Consider the following 25,290-nt stretch of genomic DNA (forward strand, 5'->3'; position numbering starts at 1 on the left):
AGTTATACTACATTACAAGGCATATAAGGATTATGTGCGATCCAAAAATTTTGAAATGAAAATCGACCAATCTGAAAATTCTCATATGTTTATACAACATTGATAGGTATTGTGTAAAGAAATTAGGCCGATCTGCCGTGAATAAGGCGTCCAACGTAGCGGTCAACGCTTTGCACAAGCAAACTTCCCTAAGGGGAGCGGCACCATGCGCGGACAAACGTTGCGAAATTTTGACATCCGTAAGTAGACCCCCTACCCATGAGAGTGTGGGAGCTGAAAGATCGAAAAAAGTGAATTTCCAAGGACCGGTTAAGAGCATATTTGTTTTATGTTCTATTTAGGGTATTGAGTTGACCGGGTAGATCGAGGTCCAACCGAAGGCGGAAATTGCTGAAATTTCTACCACTAACATATATTCATATGAAAACAACATCCAGCGGTTCATTTTAAAAAATTCCATTTCGTCCCCCATTTTGCACATGGAGGGTAACCTCAATCATTTAAATGCAATGTATAAGTTATACAACTTTAGGAGGCAAATTGGTATAGACCAACATATTTGTAATTAAATTTGAAATTTTTATCTTATATCTACGCACATCCATTGATGAAATATTTAAAAATGTGATGTAAAAAAATTAGCACGTTTTGCGGTTGTCACGCCATCGGTCAACCAAGAAAACATACAAGTGAATATGGTTGACCAATCCGATCGGGTTCTAAAATATGGTGAAATTGACTAAATTTTTAACCACACGCATAATTTATTGTAATAATCACATCCAACGGTTGATTTTCTCATTTTCTTTGAATTGATAGAGATTGCTCTTTGGAGTGTATGATATATAAATATAGATTTATAAAAAAATTAGTGTCCATTCTCTTTGGAGTGTATGATATAAAAATTAGATTTACATAAATTAATTGGGTTCAAATGTTCAATCTAATACCCATTCTCTAAAATAACATATTTCTTATTTCTTTTTATGTAAATATGTAATATAGAAAAATAATAAAAATAATATATAAATTTTAGGGTAGGGCCGGGTAGGGCTTTTAGGGCCGGGCCGGGCTTGGCCCTAACGGGCTCAAACGGGCCGGGCCGTAGGGTAGGGCCGGGCTTCATTTGCATGACCCTTACCCTACCCTATTTGAGAAAGGGTAGGGCCGGCCCGCCCTAATGTAAGGGCCGGGTAGGGCTTCGGCCCTACGGGCCGGGCGGGTTTAGGGCCTAAGGGCTAAATGATGAGGCCTATTACAGGGTATCACAATTCCGGTTGCTTCTATATTTATTATTGTAGTATGTGGTCAAACAGCTTTTAGTTGCTTAGTCACTAATTTTTGAATAACCGAACAAGAAATTGGTAATGTCATTCTGAAAGCCATTTTGGTAACCCCGTCACCTCAGCAGCTGTTGATCCCTTAGGATTCAATACATACTGAAAGCTATTACATAGTTTCAACTTGCTATGACGAAACAGATACCAATTTATGAGAGAGATCAAAGTTTCTTGACTTGTATGCTGTAAACCTTGAACAGAAAGCAATTTGTATAGCGTACAAATTACATGAGGTTTCTTTACATTGAGAAGATGTAGCAAGCAAGTTTAAAGCACTAACAAAGGTACATGATTAGTTTAATGGCTCCATGCATAGAGCTATTACAATGACATGTTTCATCAAAGCTAATCATAAGAAAAAAATAATAATAATAATCAACTAACCACACAATAAAGCAAATATAATGGAAATTGAAAAATAAAATTATAAGGAGGGATGACAAACCTCCTTATGATTTGGTTGCACTCCGTGGCTAAAGCCTCCAACAACTCCTTAACCTGTGGGCCAAGCTTGCTATCCAAATCCTAAACCTTCTTCTCCCACACATTCCTAGCAGCTCCGCTTCCCCAATGTCCCTCTCCACAGCCTGCAATTCCCTCTTCATTCTCTCCACATCCCTCTTGTTAAAACTCCACGATTAGGCTGTCTTCTTCAACTCCTCATTCTCCTGTAAAATCCTCTTCTTCTCTTCCCTCTTGGCCTCCAATGCCTTCTCTTTCCCAACAAAACTTTTCTGCACTTTCTTCACATTCTTGTCGAGATTCTCAATCATCTCATGGAACTTGCTCACATCCTCTTCCAGCATACTCTTCTCCCTCTCCAATGCCTCATAAGGCGACGGCTTCGACCTCAAGGCCTCCACTTCCGCCTTCACCTCAGTCGCATGCTGCTGCAGAACTTTCAATTGCTCCTCTGATCCATCCCCCATCCCTTTGAGGGCAACACTAAGCAGATGCGCGCACATCTCCATCATCTGCAGCATCAACCTTATTCAAGTGATTTCTAAAACCCCAACAATCTTTCCTGATGATCATTACAAGGGCAACCAGCCATAAGATGAGACAAAATTCAAGTACCAACCATATGAGACAAAATAATCCAAGGAATCAAATAGTAAAAGACCAGAATCATTGGCAAATAAGCATTTAGAAACATTAATATCTTAAAAATTGACAATTGAAATTAAAGCAGATCCTTAGAAAACCCTTCAATCTGAAATTAGGGTTGAATAACATTCTTTCTAGATGAACATGCGAAAAGAGTAAAGCTTATAAATTATGAGAATAAAAGGAAAGTTAGGAGACGCACCTCCTATACTCGCCATCTATAGGATCAATAGCGATCTGCCTCGTCCGACAGATCTTCTGCTTCTTCGTAGTCGTCGCTGTCTCATGTCTTGGGTCACTGCATCCATTGTGAAGGCCAAAAGTGTCTCGGGTATGAATGGCCCTTTGGGTTCAAGCAAGGAGCATGAGATGGGGGAATAATCGAAAACAGAGAGGGGGGAGAGAGAGATCGAGCCAAAAGGATAAGCAAGGAGTGGAGATAAATGCGTTTGAATTTCTTTTTATCATTAGTTGATTTAGTTCATTACAAATAATGATGATACTCACCATTGTAAAAAAAGTGAGCCCATATATCTTTAATAAAAAAATGCATGCTCACCATTGGAAACCAATAGTGAGCCCATGAGTCCCATTATTATATGAGTCTTCCATACATCCTGGTCGAATTTGACTTTCTGTGGAAGGTTGGTTGTCACTATTAATAAAAGATAGTTGCTATAGCCCACTTTTGTAGTAGTGGGACCCTGTGATCAAATGCCTAGGCCTCATTCCGTAGTGACTGATGATATTCTTTGACAAGGGACCTAGGTGAGTTTTGACAGGGTCGAGCTGGAAATGGAATAATGGATACCATACATGTGGCTTGTATTAACCCTATTCAGGCTCGAGGATTACTAGAGGATGATTGGATGAAGAACCAAAGCTAGTGTAGCTAGCCCAATATGCTATCAAGGTTCATTGGGATATTATGTGGTTCATTAATTTAGCCCCATGGTTCATTACTAAGAGTTTCAACTAAAAATGGAACTTAATTGTTCAGAAAAGACTTTGATCATTCCCAACGAGATCATAAGTTCATAACAAGATTATGCGCGTCTAACAGACTTATTAGTTATTACTAATACATATCCATAGACACTAACAAAAATGGAAAGCTACAAAGTTACTTCTTGAAGTGATCACAATGCTAAACAAAGTAGGTTTCAGCCTGCTCTGCTGTAAGGTGATGGACATGGTGGAACATGTACTTCCACTACTCCTTCAAGCATCTGCACAACCTTCCTCATAGTGGGTCGAAGAGAAGGGTCTTCTTGAATACACCAAAGAGCAACCATGACAAACCGTTCCAGCTTTGTTTTCTCATGCAAGGCCTCCATTTCGTTGTCAACAATCGCATCCAAGACTCCATCATGGTAGCAGTCATAGACCCAATCTGTTAAAATGGCTCTCTCTTCGGAAACATTTTCCCTTTCAACGCTTCTCCTGCAGCAAATGACCTCTAGCAGCACCACACCAAAGCTATACACATCGACTTTGGTACTGATTGCCATGTTCCGGAACCACTCAGGTGCAACATACCCTTTTGTTCCTCTTATGGCAGTTTGAGTCTGGCTCTGATTCATCATTAAAAGCTTTGCCAATCCAAAGTCAGCTATCTGAGCATTGTAGTAATCATCTAGAAGAATGTTCTGAGGCTTAATGTCACAATGGATGATCTGGGTTCTGCACTCTTCATGTAAGTACAGAAGTCCTTTCGCAACTCCGTAAGCAATATCAATCCTTTGCCTCCAACTGGGTTTTGTATCAGTAAAAAGATAGTTTGCTAATGTGCCATTGCTCAAGAACTCATATACTAGTAACCGCTCTTGTCCCTCGTCACAATATCCAACAAGTCTAACCAGATTCTTGTGATGTGTCTGACCAATTATGTTCAGTTCCGTCTTGAATTCCTTCTCACTATCTTGTACCACAAATTTTAGCTTCTTCACTGCCACCGGGACACCAGAACCAATTTGCAATATTCCTTTGTAAACAACTCCAAAAGCACCCTTTCCTAATTCTTCATTAAATCCATTTGTTGCTTCTTTAAGCTCTTCATAACTAAAAGAGCGCAAATTCGAGTCCAAAACATTATGGTTAGGCCTCACATGTTTCTTCCGGTAAATGAAGAAAAATCCCATACAAACTATAGCACTAAACATTAGGTTAGCAAAGATTGAGGTACCAAGAAGCGCTGATACCACGCGTATTAAAGTGGTCTGTTTCTTCCCCTTCTTGTCATCCGGATTTGGCGTTTGAGGAACTGGTAGAGTTAAATTACCCTTCCTGACTTTGATGAAGGCCGTTGAATTAAGCCCGCTATCCACTCTCCCACTTGAAAGAGGTAACTTCTTTTTTGAACAGGTTTCAGCCATGTAAATAGCAACCGCACACAAACAATCTTCAAAGCAAGATTGATTGCAACTCTCTGGAGTAGAACGATTTAACTTCATAAAATCCGAGGTTGGCCAATCCGTATTGGTCAGCATCTGAACTTCATATGGATCTTTTGCAAGAGTCAGCTCATCTTCCTCACAGCCTTGTATGAAATCCGGCTTGCAATTCCCATACGGATCATTCGGATCCAGTAAAGAGTATCTTGTTGGGCATGCACAGGTTGGCCTCTGATCTTGGATAGTGCAGATACTGTTGTAGCCACATACACCAAGACCTGAATCAACCGTCATAGCGCATATGTTATCTGGCACTGACCAAACAACACTCCAGCTTACATTACCAGTGGAATTTTTCGGGTGAGAGTATTGAGCAAAAACCCCATCAAAGTTGAGGGTTGCTCTAAGATAGAAGCTCCTAGCTGAGACTGTCTCTGCTTCGTTGATGGTGAGTTTCTCGCCGTTCTCTCTCAGAACATACATGTAGCCTGAGCTATTGAACTCCAGCTTTGTACCAGCAGTAGAAGAATTTGAATCACCGGTAGTGTGACTTGCATAGTAAGGCATGTTGGCAAACTCAGATGGCAAGTTTATGGTGGTAAGCACAAGATGTCAAGATCGCCATCATCTCGCATACGTAGCTGGAATCTTCCTTTCGAAAAGTTGGTCTCTGATTGTTGAGACTTGAGACCAAAGCTTCCCTCCTTTTTCGATATCCTGTCCGGGTAAAATGGTATGAGTTGGATTATTGAAGGTCTCCCATAAACTCTCTAAATTGTCATCTTCAAGAACAAAGTTGCCTGTATCATTCAAGACCCCGAAGGCAACTCCAGAAATGGACCCAGATTTCCAAAGCTGAGCACCCTGAGGACTTGTAAGCACCAGTCCACTGGCAGCAGTCAAATTCACAAGTGAGCCCTTAGCTACAACTGCAGGACTATCCCCACTTGCATACCAAACTATGGTTCTGTCCGGAATCTTGGCATACCATGTAGAAAGCAAGAAAAGATCACTGTTTTCAAGTTGTCGAAAACCAAAGGCGAAATCACCAGAAGGAGAAAGCCATGAGGAGCTGTTACCTGCAGTTGCAGAGAGAGAAGCCCCCACAGCTACTTTGCCATCAGTCTGAGCAAACACAGAAATCGGAACCAGATAAATTGATGAAAGAAAAAGAAACAGCCTTACAGGGGAAGCCATTTTCATTTGCTGCAACAAATGTACGTAGTTGAGCAATTACAACTTGGGTTGCATATGTACGACCCAGCTGGTAGCTCTATTTCTTAATCAAGTGTGGAGTACGTGTGGACCATGGCCGCCTGCTTATTCCTTGACACTAGTGGAGTTGGAGGCGGAAAGCACTAATCGGTCATTCTGGGCAGAGATCTCGACTTGTTTTGACTTTGGAGACTTGGACAAAAATGAGTAGACTTCGACCCCTCTTACAAGTTACAACTTTATGTAGGTCGGCCCTTCTCTTTCGTGAAGGTCATAATCGAGCATATCGAGGTCGATATTCGAAATAGTGATTAAAATGAAAATAAAAATTAGCTTTTTTATTGTAAAGTTTTTAATTGTAAATTTTCATGTCTATTAAAACAGTGGAGAAATTTTACATGTCTACTGAAACAATGGAGAAATTTTTCTGCTCACAAGTGATTCCTCTCCAATTACATGGACTATGATTGCTGTCAGAAACCCAATCGTTGAGTTTTCTAATAGAAAAATAAAGAGTTTTTAATTTTAATTTTTTTAATTAAAAAAGGTAAGAAGGGAAATAAAATTAAAAAAAAATAATCAAATTTCTGTGTGCTTTTCTCCTTGCCACTGCTGAGAGTGGATATAAGCCTAGCACTCCCCTATTTCTTAATGAAGTGTGGACCATGGCCATCTGCTTCCTTGAAAGTTCAGGAAATTAGAGGGATCGAGGCAGAAATCTTGGCTTTTGTTCTGAGACTTTTGACAAAAACGATTAGCATAACCAACTAGAAAAGAAAGACTACGTACAGATGATTAAGTGTTGTAGTATATATGAGTCATATTGTATGAGTCATGTTGTATGAGTCATAGTATGAGTCATAGTATAAATGTCTATATCATGTAATAGATACTCGAGTGTATAAATATAGGTACTTGAGTGTATGAGGACTTGTGTGACATACTTTATGACAAGGAACAACAGCATGACACTTATCATCATTGAAGACAAGTATGTGGAGCTGCAGCCCTCATCAACCAAGAGAAGATTATCACCAAAATGATAATATCTTAGAGCTTTCACACTAGCTTTGTATTCCTATATAAACCCTCCATTGTGAGAAGAATAAACACACAATTACTCTCTCCCTCTCTCTGTTAATTTATGCTTGTTCTCAAACACGTTATCAGCACGAAAGTGCTCTAGAATTAGAATCGAAATTGACAAGAGTAGAGGAAGTTCATAATCCGATCAAAGTCATTTTTCCAAACCTACAAAAAACCTCCAAACCCTAGCAAATACAAAGTCACCGGAAACGCCACCCCTGCCGGCGACCCGCGTTTCGGATCGTACGAACCCAATCGCGGGGCGTTCGCGATCCGGATCGCCAAACATAGCGTTCCCATCGTGTTGGCGAATTGAGTCACGCACACGGCACATCGGAGCCAATTCCAATAATCCAATGATTCCAATTACAGATTCACAAATCAAAGACATGGTGTTTTACCGGAAAGCGGAGAATTACGAAGCTGTGAATCTCAGTGAGGAGCTGCGGAGGAAGATGATGCTTCGTAATTCTGGGGAAGATGATGCTGGGGAAAGATTCCGCTGATTCTTTCTGGGCAGAGGAGGTGAGGTTGTTGGTGCGGGAGGCCACAGATTCAGTTTGTTGCCGGCGATGCAGAGTTTCGGGTCTAAGACTCTAAGGAAGTCGAACTCAGCTGCACCGCATCGTCAAACGCCACCGTAATCTTCGATTTGGATTACAAAATCTTAATTGAATCTCTAGGATTCTCTCGTCAGTCGTCAACTCATCATCTCTAATAAGAGATTAAGAGATAATCTCATTGTTCACGCAAGCGGCAAGTCTCCAAGATTCTCCAATAAAAAAAAAAAAAAAAAGCAGTTTCTTTGTTATTTATTTTCTGTTATTTGGTAGTTTACTTATTTATCCTCATACGTAAAGTGTTTCTCCTAGTATATTAATAAGGGGCATATAGGTAAAATAAGGGGTAAGGGGTCAGCCATTAGGAATCCTATCTCCTGATTGATAAGGAATCCTAATTCCAAAGTTGAAAACAAACTCTATATAACTACATGCATTCATAATGGTACGTACAGACTACAAAGCACAATACAGAACTATATTATTTTAGCTCAACTCAACTATGGCGTTTGGAAAAAGAAAACCATCCCGTCAAGAACCAATTTTAGAAGAAAATTATGAAGGTGATGTTGGTGAGCATGAAGACAATAATATTGTCGAAGAAACTCAATCAAGTAATACAGACCAATCATCGAGTAGAAACAGCCACGAACAAGCTCAAGAATCTCAAGAAATTCCAATGAATTCTGACATAAAGCCATTACTCAATGAAGTTATTATCGCCAGTGGAGCGCAAGGAAAAAATTCAGGTGGAACAAAGACATGGACCTGCAAACATTGTAATATTCAGTTTAAGAGTTCATATACTCGCATTCACTACCACTTTTTTGGTAATCTCCCTGGAAAAAAATCAGAGATTCGTCGATGTCAATCATTGATTAATAATCGGGAGGAATATGAGAGGGTTCGCAGAATGGTTATGGAAGCTGAAAAAAAAGGAGTTTCTTCATCTTTGAAAAGCTCAACAATCTTGAGGCAACAACCGCAAAAATCCACCGCAGGTGCTCTTGATGACATGTTCAAGATTATGGACAAAAATAGTGTTGATATGAAGGTGATGAGAGGATTGTGCGCTAATGGAATTCCGTTTAATGTGTTAAGAAATCCCCAATTTCATGAGATGATTTCAGCTATAAATCATGCACCCCAGGGTTATAAGGCTCCATCTTCTGAAAAAGCAAGAACTACTTTGCTTGATGAGTGTAAACGAAGTCTGGAAAAAGAATTAGCTCCTGTTAAAGATACATGGTTTACTCACGGTGTTTCAATTGTTTCAGATGGATGGTCTAACATGAAGCATGAGCCACTTATCAACATTATTGCTGCAAATAGTAGAGGAGCGTTGTTTCTTTATGCTCAAGATTTTTCTGGGATACAAAAAACTGGTGAAGTGATTGCTGACTTTATGCTTACTGCAATTGAAGATGTGGGATCGTCAAATGTCCTCCAGATAGTCACTGACAATGCAAAAAACTGTGAATCTGCTGGGAGAGAGATTGAAAAGGTACATAAACATATCTTTTGGTCTCCCTGTGTTGTTCATACCTTGAATCTTATTTTTAAAGATTTGGCAAAAGAGTTTGACTGGTTTCGGCAAATTTATAATATTGGAAAAGCTATTGTTAAGTTCTTTTTGAACCATTCACATGCTTTGGCCATGTTCAGAAGTCATTCAAAATTGGAGTTATTGAAAGTTGCAAAAACTAGATTTGAATCGCATTATATCTTGTTGAAGCGACTTATTGATTGCAAAGAAGCACTAGCAAGTACGGTAATTCTTCAAAAATGGAAAGATTGGGTGAAGACTTTAGACCCCGAGAAAAGAAAACTTGGGGAGAATATAACACAAGCTGTGTTGGCAGACAACTTTTGGGATGATGTGTTGGCTATAGTGAATATCACAAAGCCAATATATTTTTTAATTAAATATTGTGATGGTGATGGTCAAAAGATGGGTGAAATTTATGAAAGGATGGACAATATGCTTGGAGAAATAAGAGAAGTTATGAGTTCTGGGCCGCACTCTAATTATTTTCCACAAGTCGAAAAGATTGTACTCCAAAGGTGGCAAAAAAAGAATTACCCTATCCATTGTGTTGGATATGCTCTGACGCCAAGATTTTATGATAGAGCATATCTCAGTAAAAAAGCACCAGGAGGATTCACTCGAAAGAGCCCTAATCAAGATATAGAAGTGATTACAAGCCTCATGGAAGCATTCGATAAGATATCAGAAGATCGAGAAGAAGCAGAGGTATTACGTCAACAATATGCTATTTTTCATCAGCGAAAAGGTATTTTTGCTACACAAGCTGTCCAGACAGATGCTGTAACTATGGATGCCATTGATTGGTGGTCAACGTATGGTTCACAAGTTCCACAATTAGCAGAAGTTGCACAAAAGGTAATTTTTTGTTGTTATTAATCTTTTAATCTCTGTTCATTTATAATATACTTTATTATTGTTATATATATATATATAATTATATATATTAAGGTTGCCGTAGGTTGAAATAACCGTTGAATGATTGATTATTGTTTTTTTTTTTTTGTCAAACGTTGCTGTAGGTTGAACCGTTGAATGTATTGCTATAGGATTTTTTTTTTTTCTTTTTTGTTAAACTTTTCCGTATGTTGAAATTTGAATGATTGATTATTGCTATAGGATTTTTTTTGTTTTTTATTAAACTTTGCCGTAGGTTGAATGATTGAACTCCAATTAATTGTCGTAATTATTGTGTTATAATTAACGTACATATATTTCATCCTCTACACTTAATGCTTTAATTGCATCCATGCTTGTTACACAGCTTATTAAAACCTTTATCCATATTCTCTAGCATATTTATTCACTGAGTTATCAATGTATTTTTTATATAGCAATATCTTGTAACTTGCTGTCTTTTTCTTTTACCAAGTATATTAATTAGTTTAATTACTAACTTGATATATGTATGTTTTGTTTCACACGATATCACAAATAAATAGGTACTAGCTCAACCAGTATCAAGTTCATCTGCTGAAAGGAATTGGAGTACGTATTCATACATTCACAATGTCAAGAGAAATAGGCTGAATGCTGAAAGAGCTGATAAATTAGTTTTTATTCATTCAAATATTCGTCTGCTTTCACGTTTCTCCGAAGGTTATAATAATGGAACTTATAAGAGATGGGACATTAATCCGGAATCAACGGAAGTAGATGATTCACCAATGAGATTGGAGGACTTGCGATGGAGAATGTTAGACAGAGACTATGTTGATGAGGAAGAATCATCGCGTACCAAGAGTACTTCAAGCAGACCTGTTCCACCCATTCTCAATGCACAACTGATTCGGCCAGGAACACATCAAACTGATATATCCAGATTTGCAAAAGCAAGAGACTCAAGCGGCACTTAGAAATAAGAACTTAGACAGGCGTGATGGCCAAGCCTCCCACTGGGTTCCAGCCATCAAAAAAAAAAAAAAATTACTTTTAAGCATTATTTTTCTTTGTTGGATTGAAAAACTCAATTAATTTTTGAGTAGTAGTGACAATTTATTTTTAGTTTATAATTTTTCTTGAGATTTTTATTTATGGTATGATTATCTCTTTATTATTTTTTATAATTTTATTTATCATAAGTAATTTATTTTAATTAAAATTAGCTAATATATCCCAGCGTACCGCGTACCCTGAAGACTAGCGTACCGCGTACGCGTACCGCGTTCCCGTACCGCAGCGTTCCGCGTTTCGTGTGACTTTGAGCAAATATCAAAGCCCCTGATTCAAGAAGCCCAGAACCGGCCTCAGAATCTCAAGAACCGGCCGGAAACTGCCTGAACCGGCCACCGGAAAATTTGAAGTGCTGCCGGACCGCTGCCGAGACCTGCCGAGCCCCTGCCGAGCACCTGCCGAGCCCCTGCCGAGCACCTGCCGAGATCTGCCGATCACCTGCCGAGCCCCTGCCGAGCATCTGCCGAGAAGCTGCCGAGTAGCTGCCGACAGATCTGCCGACAGATCTGCAGGGCAAGTTTCCGACGACTTTTCCGGCAACTTTCCGACGACTTTTCAGGCAACTTTCCGACGACTTTTCCGGCGACTTTTCGGGCGATTTTCTCAACTTTTTCCAGCGATTTTTCCGGTCACCTCCAACAACTTTTTCCGGCAACATTATTTCAAGGTATTATTTACTAAAAGTTCCCGTTTTTGAGTTTTTCCTCATTTTTCCTATCTTTCTTTTTTCTTGGGAACTTACAATTAAAAGCGGAATTATAGAAATTCGCGCTAAACGAACTAAGAGTGTTCGTAATCAATGAACTAAGAGTGTTCATAATATTCGGACTAAGAGTGTCCGCAAGCATCGATTTATGATCATATTAAACATCATTGTTTTGGTCTAAATCTAAATATTATTGGAAATTGATTTCTTGGTAGCATAGCTCGGAAATCTTATTATTTTAGATTTCGTGGAAGTTTAAACTCCGAAACTAATATATCTTCTCTTCTTATTTTCAAGGATGTCGAATGAACCTAGACTCGACTTTCAAATACTTGACTCAACGGGTTCGGAATATCATAGCTAGGTAACCGACGTTGAGAACCATCTCACTTCAAGAGGGATATTGCCTATAATCCAGGCACCTAACCAGGGTCTTGTGTTCCAACGAACACCCACAAAGCACGTACAAGCTATTATCTTGATGCGACGTCATATGGATAAAGCACTCAGATTGGAATACATGTCAATCAAAGATGCAAGAGACCTATGGGTAGCGCTAGAAGAGCGTTTTGGTAATATCCAAGATACCCTCCTCCCGGACTTGAAGATTCAGTGGAACAATAAATGCTTCTCCGACTTCAAGTCTGTTGCTGAATACAACTCAGAAGCTCTTCGCCTCAAAGCCATGTTGAGGTTCTGTGGAAAACCTCTCACAGAAGAAGAACTAATTGAGAAGACTCTCTCCACCATCCCCGTCGCAGCAATTGTGATATCAAAGCAATATCGCACTGAAGTCAATGCTGGACGAATTACGAGGTTCAATGAGCTCATCAATATCATGTCGGTATCTGAAAAGCACGACAACATCCTCGTAAAGAATTATCATTCAAGGCCTATTGGAACCAAGAGCGTTCGCGAGGCAAATTATAATGCACCCAAAAGAGGGCGTAAGGAGCGGTACCCTAATAATAGGGGACAAGAAGGACGAATGGGTCCATATAACCGCCCCAATAAAGAAGGAAACCGCAACTTTAGCGCGGACACACGTGGTGGCAACTCCACACGTGGGAGAGGTAGATATGGTAACAACATGGGCCGAGGATATGGTAGCACCATAGGCCGGGGAGGTAACAATATGGGCCGTGGAGGTCGCACCATGAGACGTGGTAGTAGCAGTAACCCTCCTAGGGAATATCCACAACGTGGACAATCTGCACCTCAAATGAAAGGAGGCAACCACAGTGACATGTGTCATCGGTGTGGATCAATAGAGCATTGGTTCAAGCAATGCCATGCAAGTACCCAACTAGCTGACAGCTACAAGGAGTATAGGCAATTCAGGGAGCAAGAAACCAACCTTGCCGAAGATGAAGATAGTGAAGATGTTAATCTCACCCTAGAGGACTTCAAAGCTAAACAAGTGCACGAGGATGCCGCAGACTTTGATTAGAATAGTCCTTTCTATTTTCCAATAATGGCAAATGTGCCTTAGTCAATAAATGACAATTGTATTAACTCTTTCTTATGTGGCGCATCAAATGAAGTATGATGTCTAGGAAAGTAATTGAGATCGGGGTACTTAAGCGAGCCTCGCTCCACCAACATCTCTCTCTACTTTCCTGGTCATATTTCATTGGAATTACCAAACGGATTGAGTGACTACAATTTGTCTCAAGTTTGATTTATTTTGGAATAGACTTTGGAAAACCTTGATGTAATCATTGGCTATTTTCCTCATTAATAAAAGTATCGCATTATCATTCAATGTCATGGACATGTGTTAATATTCCGAACTTTATTATTCTTTTTCAGTATGTTCTCCGGAGAAATGGAATGCCTTCTTGATAGTGGCACCACACATACTATATTAAGACATAGGCAATTATTTTTATGGATGACGCCTAGTCAATCTTCAATAACTACGATGGCAGGATCATCACAATTGATTCATGGTCGAGGACCAGCTCAATTTTTGTTGCCAAATGGCACAAATATTAATATCACCGAAGCTCTATATGCTCCAAGGGCTAGAAGAACCCTATTGAGTTTTAAAGATATAAGAGCCAATGATTTTCATGTGGAAACACATTGTGAGAATGGACAAGAGTTCATTTGCATCACCTCTAATAACTACGGAAATACACGAGTATTAGAGAAACTTATGTGTCGCTCTAGTGGATTGTATGCAACCACTATTAGAGTAATTGAATCCAACCATGTCATGAATGAAAAATTATGGGATTCTGACACATACAGACTTTGGCACGACCGTTTGGGTCATCCAGGTCGTGATATGATGCTCCGTATATTGAAAACTTCACACGGACATCCATTCTTCAAAACGAAAAGAAGTGCAAACCAAAGATTGGTCCAAAGAATTACTTCATATCATTCGTTTTGCAAAGCTTGCTATTTAGCAAAGGTAGGATCGAGACCATCCTATGCAAAGGACACTAAAGAAAATATACCATTCTTGCAAAGAATACAAGGTGATATTTGTGGACCTATCCAACCAACTTGCGGACCATTTAGATATTTTATGGTGTTGGTTGATGCATCGACACGTTGGTCACATGTCATGCTCTTATCCACAAGAAATGCTGCATTTGCTAAACTCCTAGCACAAATCATTAAATTAAGGGCTCACCACCCTGATCATCCTATTAAGTCAATTCGTCTTGACAATGCTGGAGAGTTTACATAAAAAACTTTTGATGATTATTGCATGTCCATTGGGATCAAGGTTGAACACTCTGTCCCTCATGTACACACCCAAAATGGTCTCGCAGAAGCTGCCATTAAGAGACTTCAAATGGTTGCTAGAGCATTGGTTATGCGCACCAATCTCCCTATTTCTGCTTGGGGCTATGCAATATTACACGCAGCTGTGCTTATTCGTCTGAGGCCCACTGCCACCCAACCATTTTCTGCGTCCCAGCTGGTAACTGGGTATGAGCCTGATGTCTCACACTTACGCATATTTGGGTGTGCAGTCTATGTGCCAATTGCGCCGCCATAACGCACCAAAATGGGTCCCCAAAGACGATTAGGTCTTTATGTTGGATATGATTCTCCAACCATTATCCGCTACATAGAACCCTTGACAGGTGATCTATTTACCGCTAGATTTGCGGATTGTCACTTTGATGAGACAGTCTTCCCGTCGTTAGGGGGAGACATGAACACTAATGTTCAACAGAAAAGACAGGAATTGTCTTGGTTTGTCCCCACTTTGTCTCATCTTGATCCCCGAACCGCACAGTCTGAAATAGAAGTGCGGAGAATTCTCGATCTTCAGAACGTAGCAGAATCAATGCCTGATGCGTTTTCTGATATCGCTAAAGTGACAAGATCACACATACCTGCTGCAAATGTGCCTGCAAGGATTGATGTCATCTCAAAAGTACATGAGAATGGCGCCAACGTCCCCAATATGAGTGACGTAGTGGCTAGGCCTACGGCTCCTGCCAGGAAGCGCGGAAGGCCCATTGGTTTGATGGATTCTCGCCCAAGAAAGAAAGCGAGTTTGGCACAAAATAATCCATTAATCATCGATACAAATAATCTATCTCATGAGAATATTCCGGATTATGGTTATGTCCAAGAGACATCATTGGAGGACGCTCCAGTGACAGAACCAATTCCAGAAAATAGAGAGATCTCCATAAATTACACTAGTATACATGTGATAATGGATAGAAATTCTATGACTATTGATGATGCATTTGCATATCATATTGCAAAAGGAATTATAGAATACGATGATATCGAACCTCGCTCCGTTGAAGAATGTCAACGAAGAGCAGATTGGTCTAAATGGAAAGATGCGATCCAGAATGAATTGGATTCACTAACAAAGAGACAGGTATTTGGGTCTATAACGCTGACACCACCAAATATAAAACCTGTTGGCCATAAATGGGTCTTTGTTAGAAAGCGTAATGAGAAAAATGAGGTTGTTAGATACAAAGCTCGCCTTGTGGCGCAAGGTTTCTCACAACGCCCTGGAATCGACTACGAGGAGACATATTCTCCCGTAATGGACGTTATAACGTTCCGCTACCTTGTCAGTTTGGTAGTTTCCGAAAAACTTGACATGCAGCTTATGGATGTGGTTACAGCATATCTCTATGGGGATCTAGATTCAGAGATATATATGAAGGTTCCAAATGGACTTCAATTACCCAAATCAAGAGGCTCTAAACCACGGAGCGCGTTTTCAATAAGATTGAAACGCTCACTATATGAATTGAAACAATCCGGACGGATGTGGTATAACCGTCTAAGTGACTACTTGATTGGGAAGGGATATATTAACAATGAAATATGCCCATGCGTGTTCATTAAAAGGACAACTTCAGGATTTGCAATTATAGCAGTTTATGTCGATGACATGAACCTAATTGGAACTCTAGATGAGTTAAAGGAAACTGCTAAATATTTGAAATCTGAATTTGAGATGAAAGATCTTGGGAAAACACGGTTTTGTCTCGGAATAGAACTCGAGCACTGTAGTGATGGGATTATGATCCATCAGTCAGCTTATACTGAAAAATTACTAAGGCGCTTTAATGAAGATAAAGCAAAGCCTGTGAGTACTCCCATGATTAGCCGTAGTCTTGAGCCCAGAAAAGATCCGTTTCGTCCAAAGGATGAGGACGAAGGCTTATTAGAGGCTGAAGTGCCGTATCTAAGTGCAATAGGTGCATTATTGTACTTAGCTCAATGCACAAGACCGGATATCTCATTTGCAGTGAACTTGTTAGCTAGACATAGTTCTGCGCCAACACGCCGCCATTGGATTGGTATAAAGACAATCTTTCGATACTTGAAAGGTACGATTGATATGGGCTTGTTTTATCCCTACAGAGAGAAAAGAAAAGACGGAAGCATGGGATCAGACCCCACAAGGCAAAAAGCCACCTTCCGTAATATAGACGCCGGCGACACCATTCATGGTGGCCGACGTTCTCCTTCTCTCTTCCATCAAAATAATAATGTTTTGATGGGCTTTGCTGATGCAGGGTATCTCTCTGACCCTCACAAAGGTTGCTCCCAAACAGGTTATGTCTTTACCATGGGGAGCACCGCGATATCTTGGAGATCCACAAAACAGACCCTTGTTGCTACTTCCTCAAATCATGCAGAAATTATTGCTCTACATGAAGCTGTGCGAGAGTGCATATGGCTAAGATCTGTAAATAGACACATTCGAGGAGCTTGTGGTTTGAAGTCTACCACAAATGAACCTACATGCATTTACGAGGATAATGCAGCTTGTATTGAGCAAATGAAATTAGGTTTCATCAAGGGCGACAATACCAAGCATATATCGCCAAAATTCTTCTACAATCAGCAACAACAAACACTTCTAAATATTGAAGTAAATCAAATCCGATCAGAGGATAATGTAGCGAACTTATTTACTAAGTCGCTACCAAAATCCCCTTTCGAGAAACATGTGAAGAGCATCGGATTGAGAAGGTTATCCGAACTCCCACGATCTTCAGGGGGAGTCTAAATCAGGGGGAGTATCCAGAAACATACTCCACACTCAAACGCGCGTTGTGCTCTTTTTATCCTTCGACCAAGGTTGTTTTTTCCCACAGGGTTTTATTACTTGGCAAGGTTTTTAACGAGGCAACTCAGAAGCGCACGGCCTAGACAAATACTATTGACATGAAATATCCAAGGGGGAGTGTTGTAGTATATATGAGTCATATTGTATGAGTCATGTTGTATGAGTCATAGTATGAGTCATAGTATAAATGTCTATATCATGTAATAGATACTCGAGTGTATAAATATAGGTACTTGAGTGTATGAGGACTTGTGTGACATACTTTATGACAAGGAACAACAGCATGACACTTATCATCATTGAAGACAAGTATGTGGAGCTGCAGCCCTCATCAACCAAGAGAAGATTATCACCAAAATGATAATATCTTAGAGCTTTCACACTAGCTTTGTATTCCTATATAAACCCTCCATTGTGAGAAGAATAAACACACAATTACTCTCTCCCTCTCTCTGTTAATTTATGCTTGTTCTCAAACATTAAGGACATTTTTCCGACCTCAATAATGCAATGTGGTTGCTGGATTACCAAGTTAAGGGTATTATTGGTCCAACTAATTTCATCACTCTTATGAAATTAGTGGTACCAATATTGAGCTTGACAATTATCCAAAATAGAGATTTCGGTAAACTAGAAGCCGTTACCTCCAGCACCAATATAGTCAAGTAATTACCAATGAAAAAAGAAAAAAAGTAATCATGCAAGTGCAGATTTATAGTGGAAATTTGTACAAGAATTCTATAAAGATAAAGTGTTGAATCAGAAAGAGGGGAGAGTTTTTTGAACGTGTAAATGGGTGAGAGAATCATCCCTATATCATAATATATAGAGAGAAGCCTCTTCCTAATAGAGTTGCATCTTTTTATATTTTGGGCTTGTATAGGTTGCCACATCTTATAGTATTGGATTTGTGCTAAGAACTTCTCAACGGTTACAGTTCAACTGCCAGAATTAACCAATGGTTAGTTTAATCTGTTTCATAAATAGGCCGGCAATATTTGGTCAAGTTTACCATTCTAGGAATGCTACTGAAAACTCTACTTGCTAGAATACTAGACCAAAGCCGATGCTTAGAGTTAACTCTGATACTTCTAAACCCAAAAGAAAAGAAACCAATGGAAAAGAAAAGAGAAGAAGATTTGACTTGTACAATGCATTCTGCATAGGATAGGAACTAGGAAGTTAACTTTTATAATCCAAGAAAGTTTAAGAAAGTTTTATGACTGAGATAATTAGACCTCCATGTTTTACATTGGTTTTGTTTTAGAAAGATTTCTATCATAACTGTATCTTTTGAAAGTGCGACAGACTTACGAAGCATGAACTGTTAAGAGGTGATGAACTAGCCATTGAAGAGATCAAACAGCTCCAAAAGCTCTGAGACTTTCATGGCGACTTATCCTTGATCTGATGTTCCACTTTTCCGATAGCCAAATGGGGAGAGTGACCAGCTGGACTTCACCTATTTCAGTGACCATCAGCAGCAATTACTGAATTTCATAAACTTCTAGTTAGTCTTTTTTTTCTAGTTTCATAAAAAAAGTCTAAGTCACCAAGTGGTATTATAAACTATCATCTAGTCTATACTTACATGTATTCTCATCAGGTATCAACATATTTTCTTTTGAAAAATGAATCAAAAACTTTCAGCTTAGCCATGAACCTAGAGTTTTCCTATTAAACAGTGCACCATAGTTCCATACCAACGACTAAATTTTGATAAAAGAAAGAATCTTGGGTTCCTGATTGGCTAAAAAATTAAAAAAGTTGAAGACCAGCAAGACTTGCAATCAAACAAGAAGCTAATTTGTCCAATGTGTTCTTATTCCACATGTAATCAACTTCCTTTCATAAAAACATCCATGTTCATCTCTATTCAATGAAACTAAACTGGCTATAGCCAACCGGATCCAAAGCTCCGAGAATTTCTCGTGGGAGACTTTGGAACTTTGTTTATGGGGTAAAAAAAATTGTAACATCCAGGACTATCTTTACGACCATGTACATATTGTTGACCCTTCGATGATCGAACACACAAGAAAATTCTTGTATACAGAAATCAATGAAATAAATAAAGGCAATGAAATAAAGAACATGAATTGATAGCTAACCGGAGTCCATTGCAATGGTGCAAGAGAGCAATGGAAGAGAAGAAATCTCTCTCACATTTTGGTTTCTCCGGTGAAATAAAGAACGTAACTTTGGGTTTCTATGTAGTCTGAAGTCCCAACAAACCTGGCGGCAACTAGTAACAGTAATGAATACCTATTAAACCCTTTTTTGATTGGGCTGGATGGGCCTATTGGATTGGCTTGGTTTGCTGGGTCTGTGGGGTTGGGCCTTGAATTGGCTTGATTTTCATTTTTCAGTTTTGTTCGGTATCTTAGCAGGGTTCGTTTACAGTACGTTAATGTACCAATACATCAAGTAGATTGGTTCGTTAGAGTGGTAGACTAGCTTGAAACATGAGTAGACTAATTTTAGATAAAATCAAGCTAGTCTACTTATGTATGGAGTCAGTCTACCTCTGTATCAAATCTATTATACTTGATGTATTGATACATTAATATACCGTAGAATTTTGCATCTTAGCATACCACGTAGAAAGCAAGAAAAGATCCTTGTTTTCAACTTGCCAAAATCCAAAAGCAAAATCACCGGATGGAGAAATCCACAAGGAGTTACCTTCTGCAGAGAGAGAAGCGCCCACTGCGATGTTACTATTAGTTCTGGATTACATAGAAATTGGTAGCAGAAGTAGTGGTGCACTTGACGATGCCATTGCAAATTGCCAGCCCTAATGTGGTTAAGCGATTGACACTTGAAAAAGAAAAAAGGCTAATGCAAGTGCAGATTTAGAAGAGGTGGAAAAGTGTGTGGGAATCACTGAAAGAGTGAAGAGCTTTTGGATGTGTAAATCTGCTGTGAGATACATCCCTATACACAGAGAAGGCCTCTTTGAAATAGTTATACACATTCTGCAAAGTTATATTTATCCAATGTGGGAGTTATAGTTATACACAAGTTATATTGGGTGACGGTGAGCACGTGTGGCCATCGCTGAAACCAAACACGTGGATAACCCGCTCTGATACCATGATAAAATAATTTGGGGTTCACATCCAAAACCAATTGACAATGGATGGAGTGGCCCAAACCCTTATAAACCCATAAGCAAAGTTATATTTATCCAATGTGAGAGTTATAGTTATACACATTCTCAACAATAGGGTTACAATTCAATTGTAATATAAGGTTAACTCTTTTGGATGATTAGATTTCCATGTTTGACTTCGGCACATATTATGACAGGTGATGGAAGTGAATGTATGATTATTTGCATTTTGGGGCAATCACAGAGCACCTCAGAGGAGCTATCACAAAGTCTAACTGATAGTTATAAACTATCATGTAGTGAAACTGTATACATATCTCAACTTAGCCATGAACCAATTGTTTCCTACTAAATTATACACCATAATACCATACCAATGACTGAAAATTAATAAAACAAAACTTCATGGATTCAAGATTGACACAAAATGGTAAACAAATATGGAACATAAGCAAGACTAAAAAATTTTTAAAAAGAAAAACAGAAGAAGCTAATTGCATAAAAAACAGAGAAATATTCATCCATAATTCCATATTCATCTCAATTCAATAAACTGAAGTTGGGCCAGAACTTTCCAAAATCACCAGGGAACAATTTTTCTCTTTCTATTTAGAATAATATACTCTACTAGAACACAAATATAGCTTTTAGAAGCTTATAATCTAAGAATTCAAATTTCAATCTCTCGAGTCTAACTCTGGATTAATATAAGAAATGACACATTTGATGTTCTGAAACTGGGGAAAGAAGCCTGACCTGTGAAAAGATGATGGTTTGTTTACGGGATGAAGCACCAAGTTTAGCCCAAAATGCTGTGGACCTTAAATGAGCTGTGCAGTTGAACTTTGGAGGAAGCAAGCTCAGGCTTCTCACAATTTCCGCTTTTGCTTCTCTTCCTCATGAGTGGCTGTAATTTCATAAATAAAATTTCAACTTCTAATAACACTTGTTTCTAAACATTATCATTCCAAACAAGATCATAACTTACAGCTTCTAAATGGTATCTGAAAAAACATCTAATAGACTTACTAATACTACCTCTCCATAGCTGCTAACATTTAACTTTAAGTAATCACAGTACAAAACAAAATTGACCATCTACACTATAAACTATGATAAAGTCCAAGGTATAAACTATCATCTAGTCTATACTTAATGAATTCTCATCAAGTATTAACATATTTTCTTTCGAAAAATGGATCAATAACTTTCAGCTTAGCCATGAACCTAGAGTTTTCCTATTAAATTATGCACCATAGTTCCATACCAATGACTAAATTTTGATAAAAGAAAGAATCTGGGGTTCATGATTGGCTAAAAAATTTAACAAGTTGAACACAGGCAAGACTTGCAATCAAAACAAGAAGCTAATGTATCCAATGTGTTCTTATTCTACATACAATCAAATTTACTTTCATAAAGTAAATTATACATATACTAAAGCCCCTAGAGATAGCACTGTTCATATCACTGTTTGACTGTAAGGACGGTTTTGCCCCTTTTTTTCGGTAATTTACGACTTGCCATTGAAGATCTGTCTTTTTCTAAAGGGCGGTGGTCAGACCTAAAACAATTTGGGCTCATTGCAGTTTTTTTTTTTTTTTTTTTTTTTTTTTTGCGCGATAGAAGAGTTGTGGTCAGACCAAAAACAAAACGAAGAAAAAGAAAAGAAGTGATTGTCGTGTTTGAGCAGAAAGCGAGAGAAGGGTATCTGGTTTTGTTTTGATAAGATCGACTTTGTAGCTTGAGTGGGTGCAGGTTCGTAAGTTTTCTCCTTTCTGCTGCTCTATTGCGTTTGTTAGTTTTTGTGTGGTTTGTTTGGCTTTTGATTGGGTCTTTTGTTGTCGGCGGTTTTGAATTTTTATGGGTTTTTGATTGGGTCTTTTGCTGTGAGGAAGAAGAAGACCTGCGCTAGCTGCTATATCCTTTCAGTATATAGGCGAATCGAGCTTCATCTTCGCTGTTCTGTGTGATCAAATTTTGCCATCGACGTCAACGATCGTGAAAGCTTTGGTGGGATTTCAATTAGGTACCAACAACACACTCTTAACTGATTTTCTTGAATTGGTTTTTTTTTTTTTTGTTTCAGTTTTGTAGCTATTATAATCGATGTTGTTTCGTTTTGTTTTGTATTCAGTGCTTTGCGTTTTGAGTGGTTCGAGTTTATGACGGGAAGATTGGGTTGAAAACAAATAGAATAGGTGTGGTATTTGATTGTAGTTATTTTTGTTTAATTGATTAGCTGAAAATTGTCTTTGATTCCTACTTCCGAATATGTGTGATCATCTGTTGACCATAAAGATCCAATCTTGCCTTGCGTGTTTTGATGACTTCATAGGTTTTGTTTCTCCTAATTAATTTGAGTCATTATATATGACTTTTACTAACATGGGAAATGGGCAAGAGAAAATTAAACAACTCCCATCTCAAAATCTCATCTCCATAGATTTGATCTATCTTTGGCAATGGTGCTTATTCTTTATAACACATATGTCAGTAGCCAAAAGAAGCATTGGCTTTGAGGTCTTGAATAGAATTTCATTCATAGTTGAAGGGTTCTGGGTTGAATAGAATTTCATTCATAGCTGAAGGGACGTTCTGTTACAGTAACATATAGTAATTGTCTTTCTCCTTTCTTTTTATAATCAATTGATCATCGAGTAGAGAAGTATGTATCATGTACTGCAAGCGATATTTCATGGTGTTTGAGCCAAATTCAGATGTGAAGAAAGTATGAGTTTTAAAATTGAAGCTGAAGCAGCAGAGGATAAGGGGTCAAGGCACATCATGATAATTGGTTTTGTTTATTATGCTCACTGTTTAGGTCTGATGTAGTATTGTGAATGAAGTATTGTTGGGAGGTGTTTCGTAAAGTTTCGAAATTTGAATGTTCAGGTGTGCAGATTTTGCAATTCATGATGAGCATGGAGGTTGATTAGCTGCAGAATATGCCAAGAAGGATTTGCATACATGTGAGTTGGTTTGTTTACTCGGTTTGATTTCATGTATATACTAGGCAGTTAACAGCTTATATTGAAATAATCATGATTTGATGAAAATTAATAGGTAGTAAGATTTGATTTGAGTAGTAAGTCTCATGCAGGAATGATGTAACTGTCTTCCGCATGCACATTAGTAGATAACGGATCAATTTTCTTGATATCTTACTTACTGCATTCCTGCAATCTGTTCGAGTCTAATTGGATTCTGTGGTGCTGCAGTTGATTGAGAAAGCAGCCCAGAAAGCCATTCTGCATGGTACAAATTTATCATGCAATTCTGCAACTTTGCAAGATGCGTCTTTTTATTCTATACTTCATATATTTTGGATTGCTTCTTAGTAGGTGAATGTATTTGAGTTTTGATTACAGGGGCTATGGCTGGTTGCTTCTTATGAATTAGCAAGCCTTAAAGCATTTTTTAGTGGATAAATAAGTGGATGGTGCACTTCAGCAACTCATGTAATTGTCTCTCTAATTTCCAACTTTGGCACCTCACTTTATAAACTTTTGGTAACAAGTCAAATAATTCTCTATATGTTTCTATATATTACCAGCTTCAACATTTTTCGATAGCTTCTGCAATGACCATAAAATTCCTACAAGATCTACAGAGATTGGAAGCAGTTCTATATGTTTCAAGAGTACATCAACACAATTAATGATCAGTAATAGTTCTGTATCAATGTTCACACCTCACAGGATTGTAGTTACAGTTGCCACTGATTTTGGAGTGAAACCTACTTTTGCTCTTTGGGTTTAACATAAACATACTACTACGCCTACTATGTAACATTAAAAGATCAATTGTGTTACAACTTTAACTATCATATAACAATGATTCCCGCAGCAAAGCGCGGGCTTACTTTCTAGTAATATACATCCATGTTCATCTCTATTAAATGAAACTAAACTTTGGCCAAAATTTTCATGTATTGTACCAATGCATGTGGATGACCTGCTGTGAGGTAATGGACTGGCTATAGCCAACTAGATTCAAAGCTCTGAGAATTTCTCGTCGGAGACTCACCCATTACGGCAATTGGAATCTCAGAGCAACTAAATTTGGACTTCACTCATGCAGGGAAGCCATATCTCTCTTAAACTTTTAATATTTTTCAAAAAATGTAAACAAGAAGAAGTTATCTAAATTATATAAAATATAGTATTATAAGGAAGGAAGCAAATTGGCGATGGAATTGTCGATATGTCCGAGTGGTTAAGGAGACAGACTCGAAATCTGTTGGGCTTTGCCTGCGCAGGTTCGAATCCTGCTGTCAACGTTTTTCTTTTTTACATGCTTGTAAGACAACTAATTTTTGAACCTATTGCACCTTATGTAGAACTCACTGCACCCTACGAGCACCAGTGCACCACCACCTTCAACAATATGATTCCGATGAATACCGAGCATTTTCATACCTTTTGCCCCTTATGTAGAACTCACTGCCCCCTACGAGCATCACCACCTTCGGCAACTCCTATCCAATCTCCAAGATGCGACTCCTTCACATATTCATTAGTATCCTATGGACCCTGTGATCAAATGCCCAGGCATCATTCCATATTCCTTGACAAGGGAGTTGGGTGGTTTTTGAGCGTGGAGCTGGGAAAGAAATAATGGTTGCTCACAATGTACTTTGTATTAACCCTATTCAGGCTTGAGGATTGTTAGAGGATAAAGAACCT

The 25,290-nt window shown here is 38.7% G+C and overlaps 1 protein-coding gene, 1 long non-coding RNA gene, 1 other non-coding gene and 1 pseudogene across 7 annotated transcripts; 3 read left to right on the forward strand and 1 right to left on the reverse strand.

Annotated features, from left to right (window-relative positions):
• Positions 1-3,402: 3,402 nt before the first annotated feature.
• Positions 3,403-6,221, reverse strand: LOC133733935 (G-type lectin S-receptor-like serine/threonine-protein kinase LECRK2; annotated as a pseudogene).
• Positions 6,222-8,203: 1,982 nt separating this feature from the next.
• On the forward strand, positions 8,204-11,103 carry LOC133728490 (uncharacterized). The gene is made up of 2 exons (XM_062155898.1): positions 8,204-10,105; positions 10,690-11,103. Exons 1-2 carry the CDS (start codon positions 8,204-8,206, stop codon positions 11,101-11,103), a joined length of 2,316 nt encoding a protein of 771 aa, XP_062011882.1.
• Positions 11,104-22,197: 11,094 nt separating this feature from the next.
• Positions 22,198-24,497, forward strand: LOC133732652 (uncharacterized). Of its 5 annotated transcripts, XR_009857247.1 has the most exons (7): positions 22,198-22,360; positions 22,501-22,631; positions 22,740-22,803; positions 23,498-23,574; positions 23,824-23,860; positions 23,974-24,063; positions 24,159-24,497. It is a non-coding gene; the product is annotated as an uncharacterized LOC133732652 (long non-coding RNA). The 5 variants fall into 5 exon arrangements; XR_009857248.1 differs by lacking the exon at positions 22,740-22,803 and having other exon boundaries at positions 22,201-22,364; positions 22,504-22,631; XR_009857245.1 differs by lacking the exon at positions 22,740-22,803 and having other exon boundaries at positions 22,201-22,360.
• Positions 24,498-24,802: 305 nt separating this feature from the next.
• TRNAS-CGA (transfer RNA serine (anticodon CGA)) lies at positions 24,803-24,884 on the forward strand. Its single transcript has one exon. It is a non-coding gene; the product is annotated as a tRNA-Ser (tRNA).
• Positions 24,885-25,290: the final 406 nt, after the last annotated feature.

The sequence above is a fragment of the Rosa rugosa genome, chromosome 2 (assembly GCF_958449725.1).
Source record: "Rosa rugosa chromosome 2, drRosRugo1.1, whole genome shotgun sequence".
NCBI lineage: Eukaryota > Viridiplantae > Streptophyta > Magnoliopsida > Rosales > Rosaceae > Rosa > Rosa rugosa.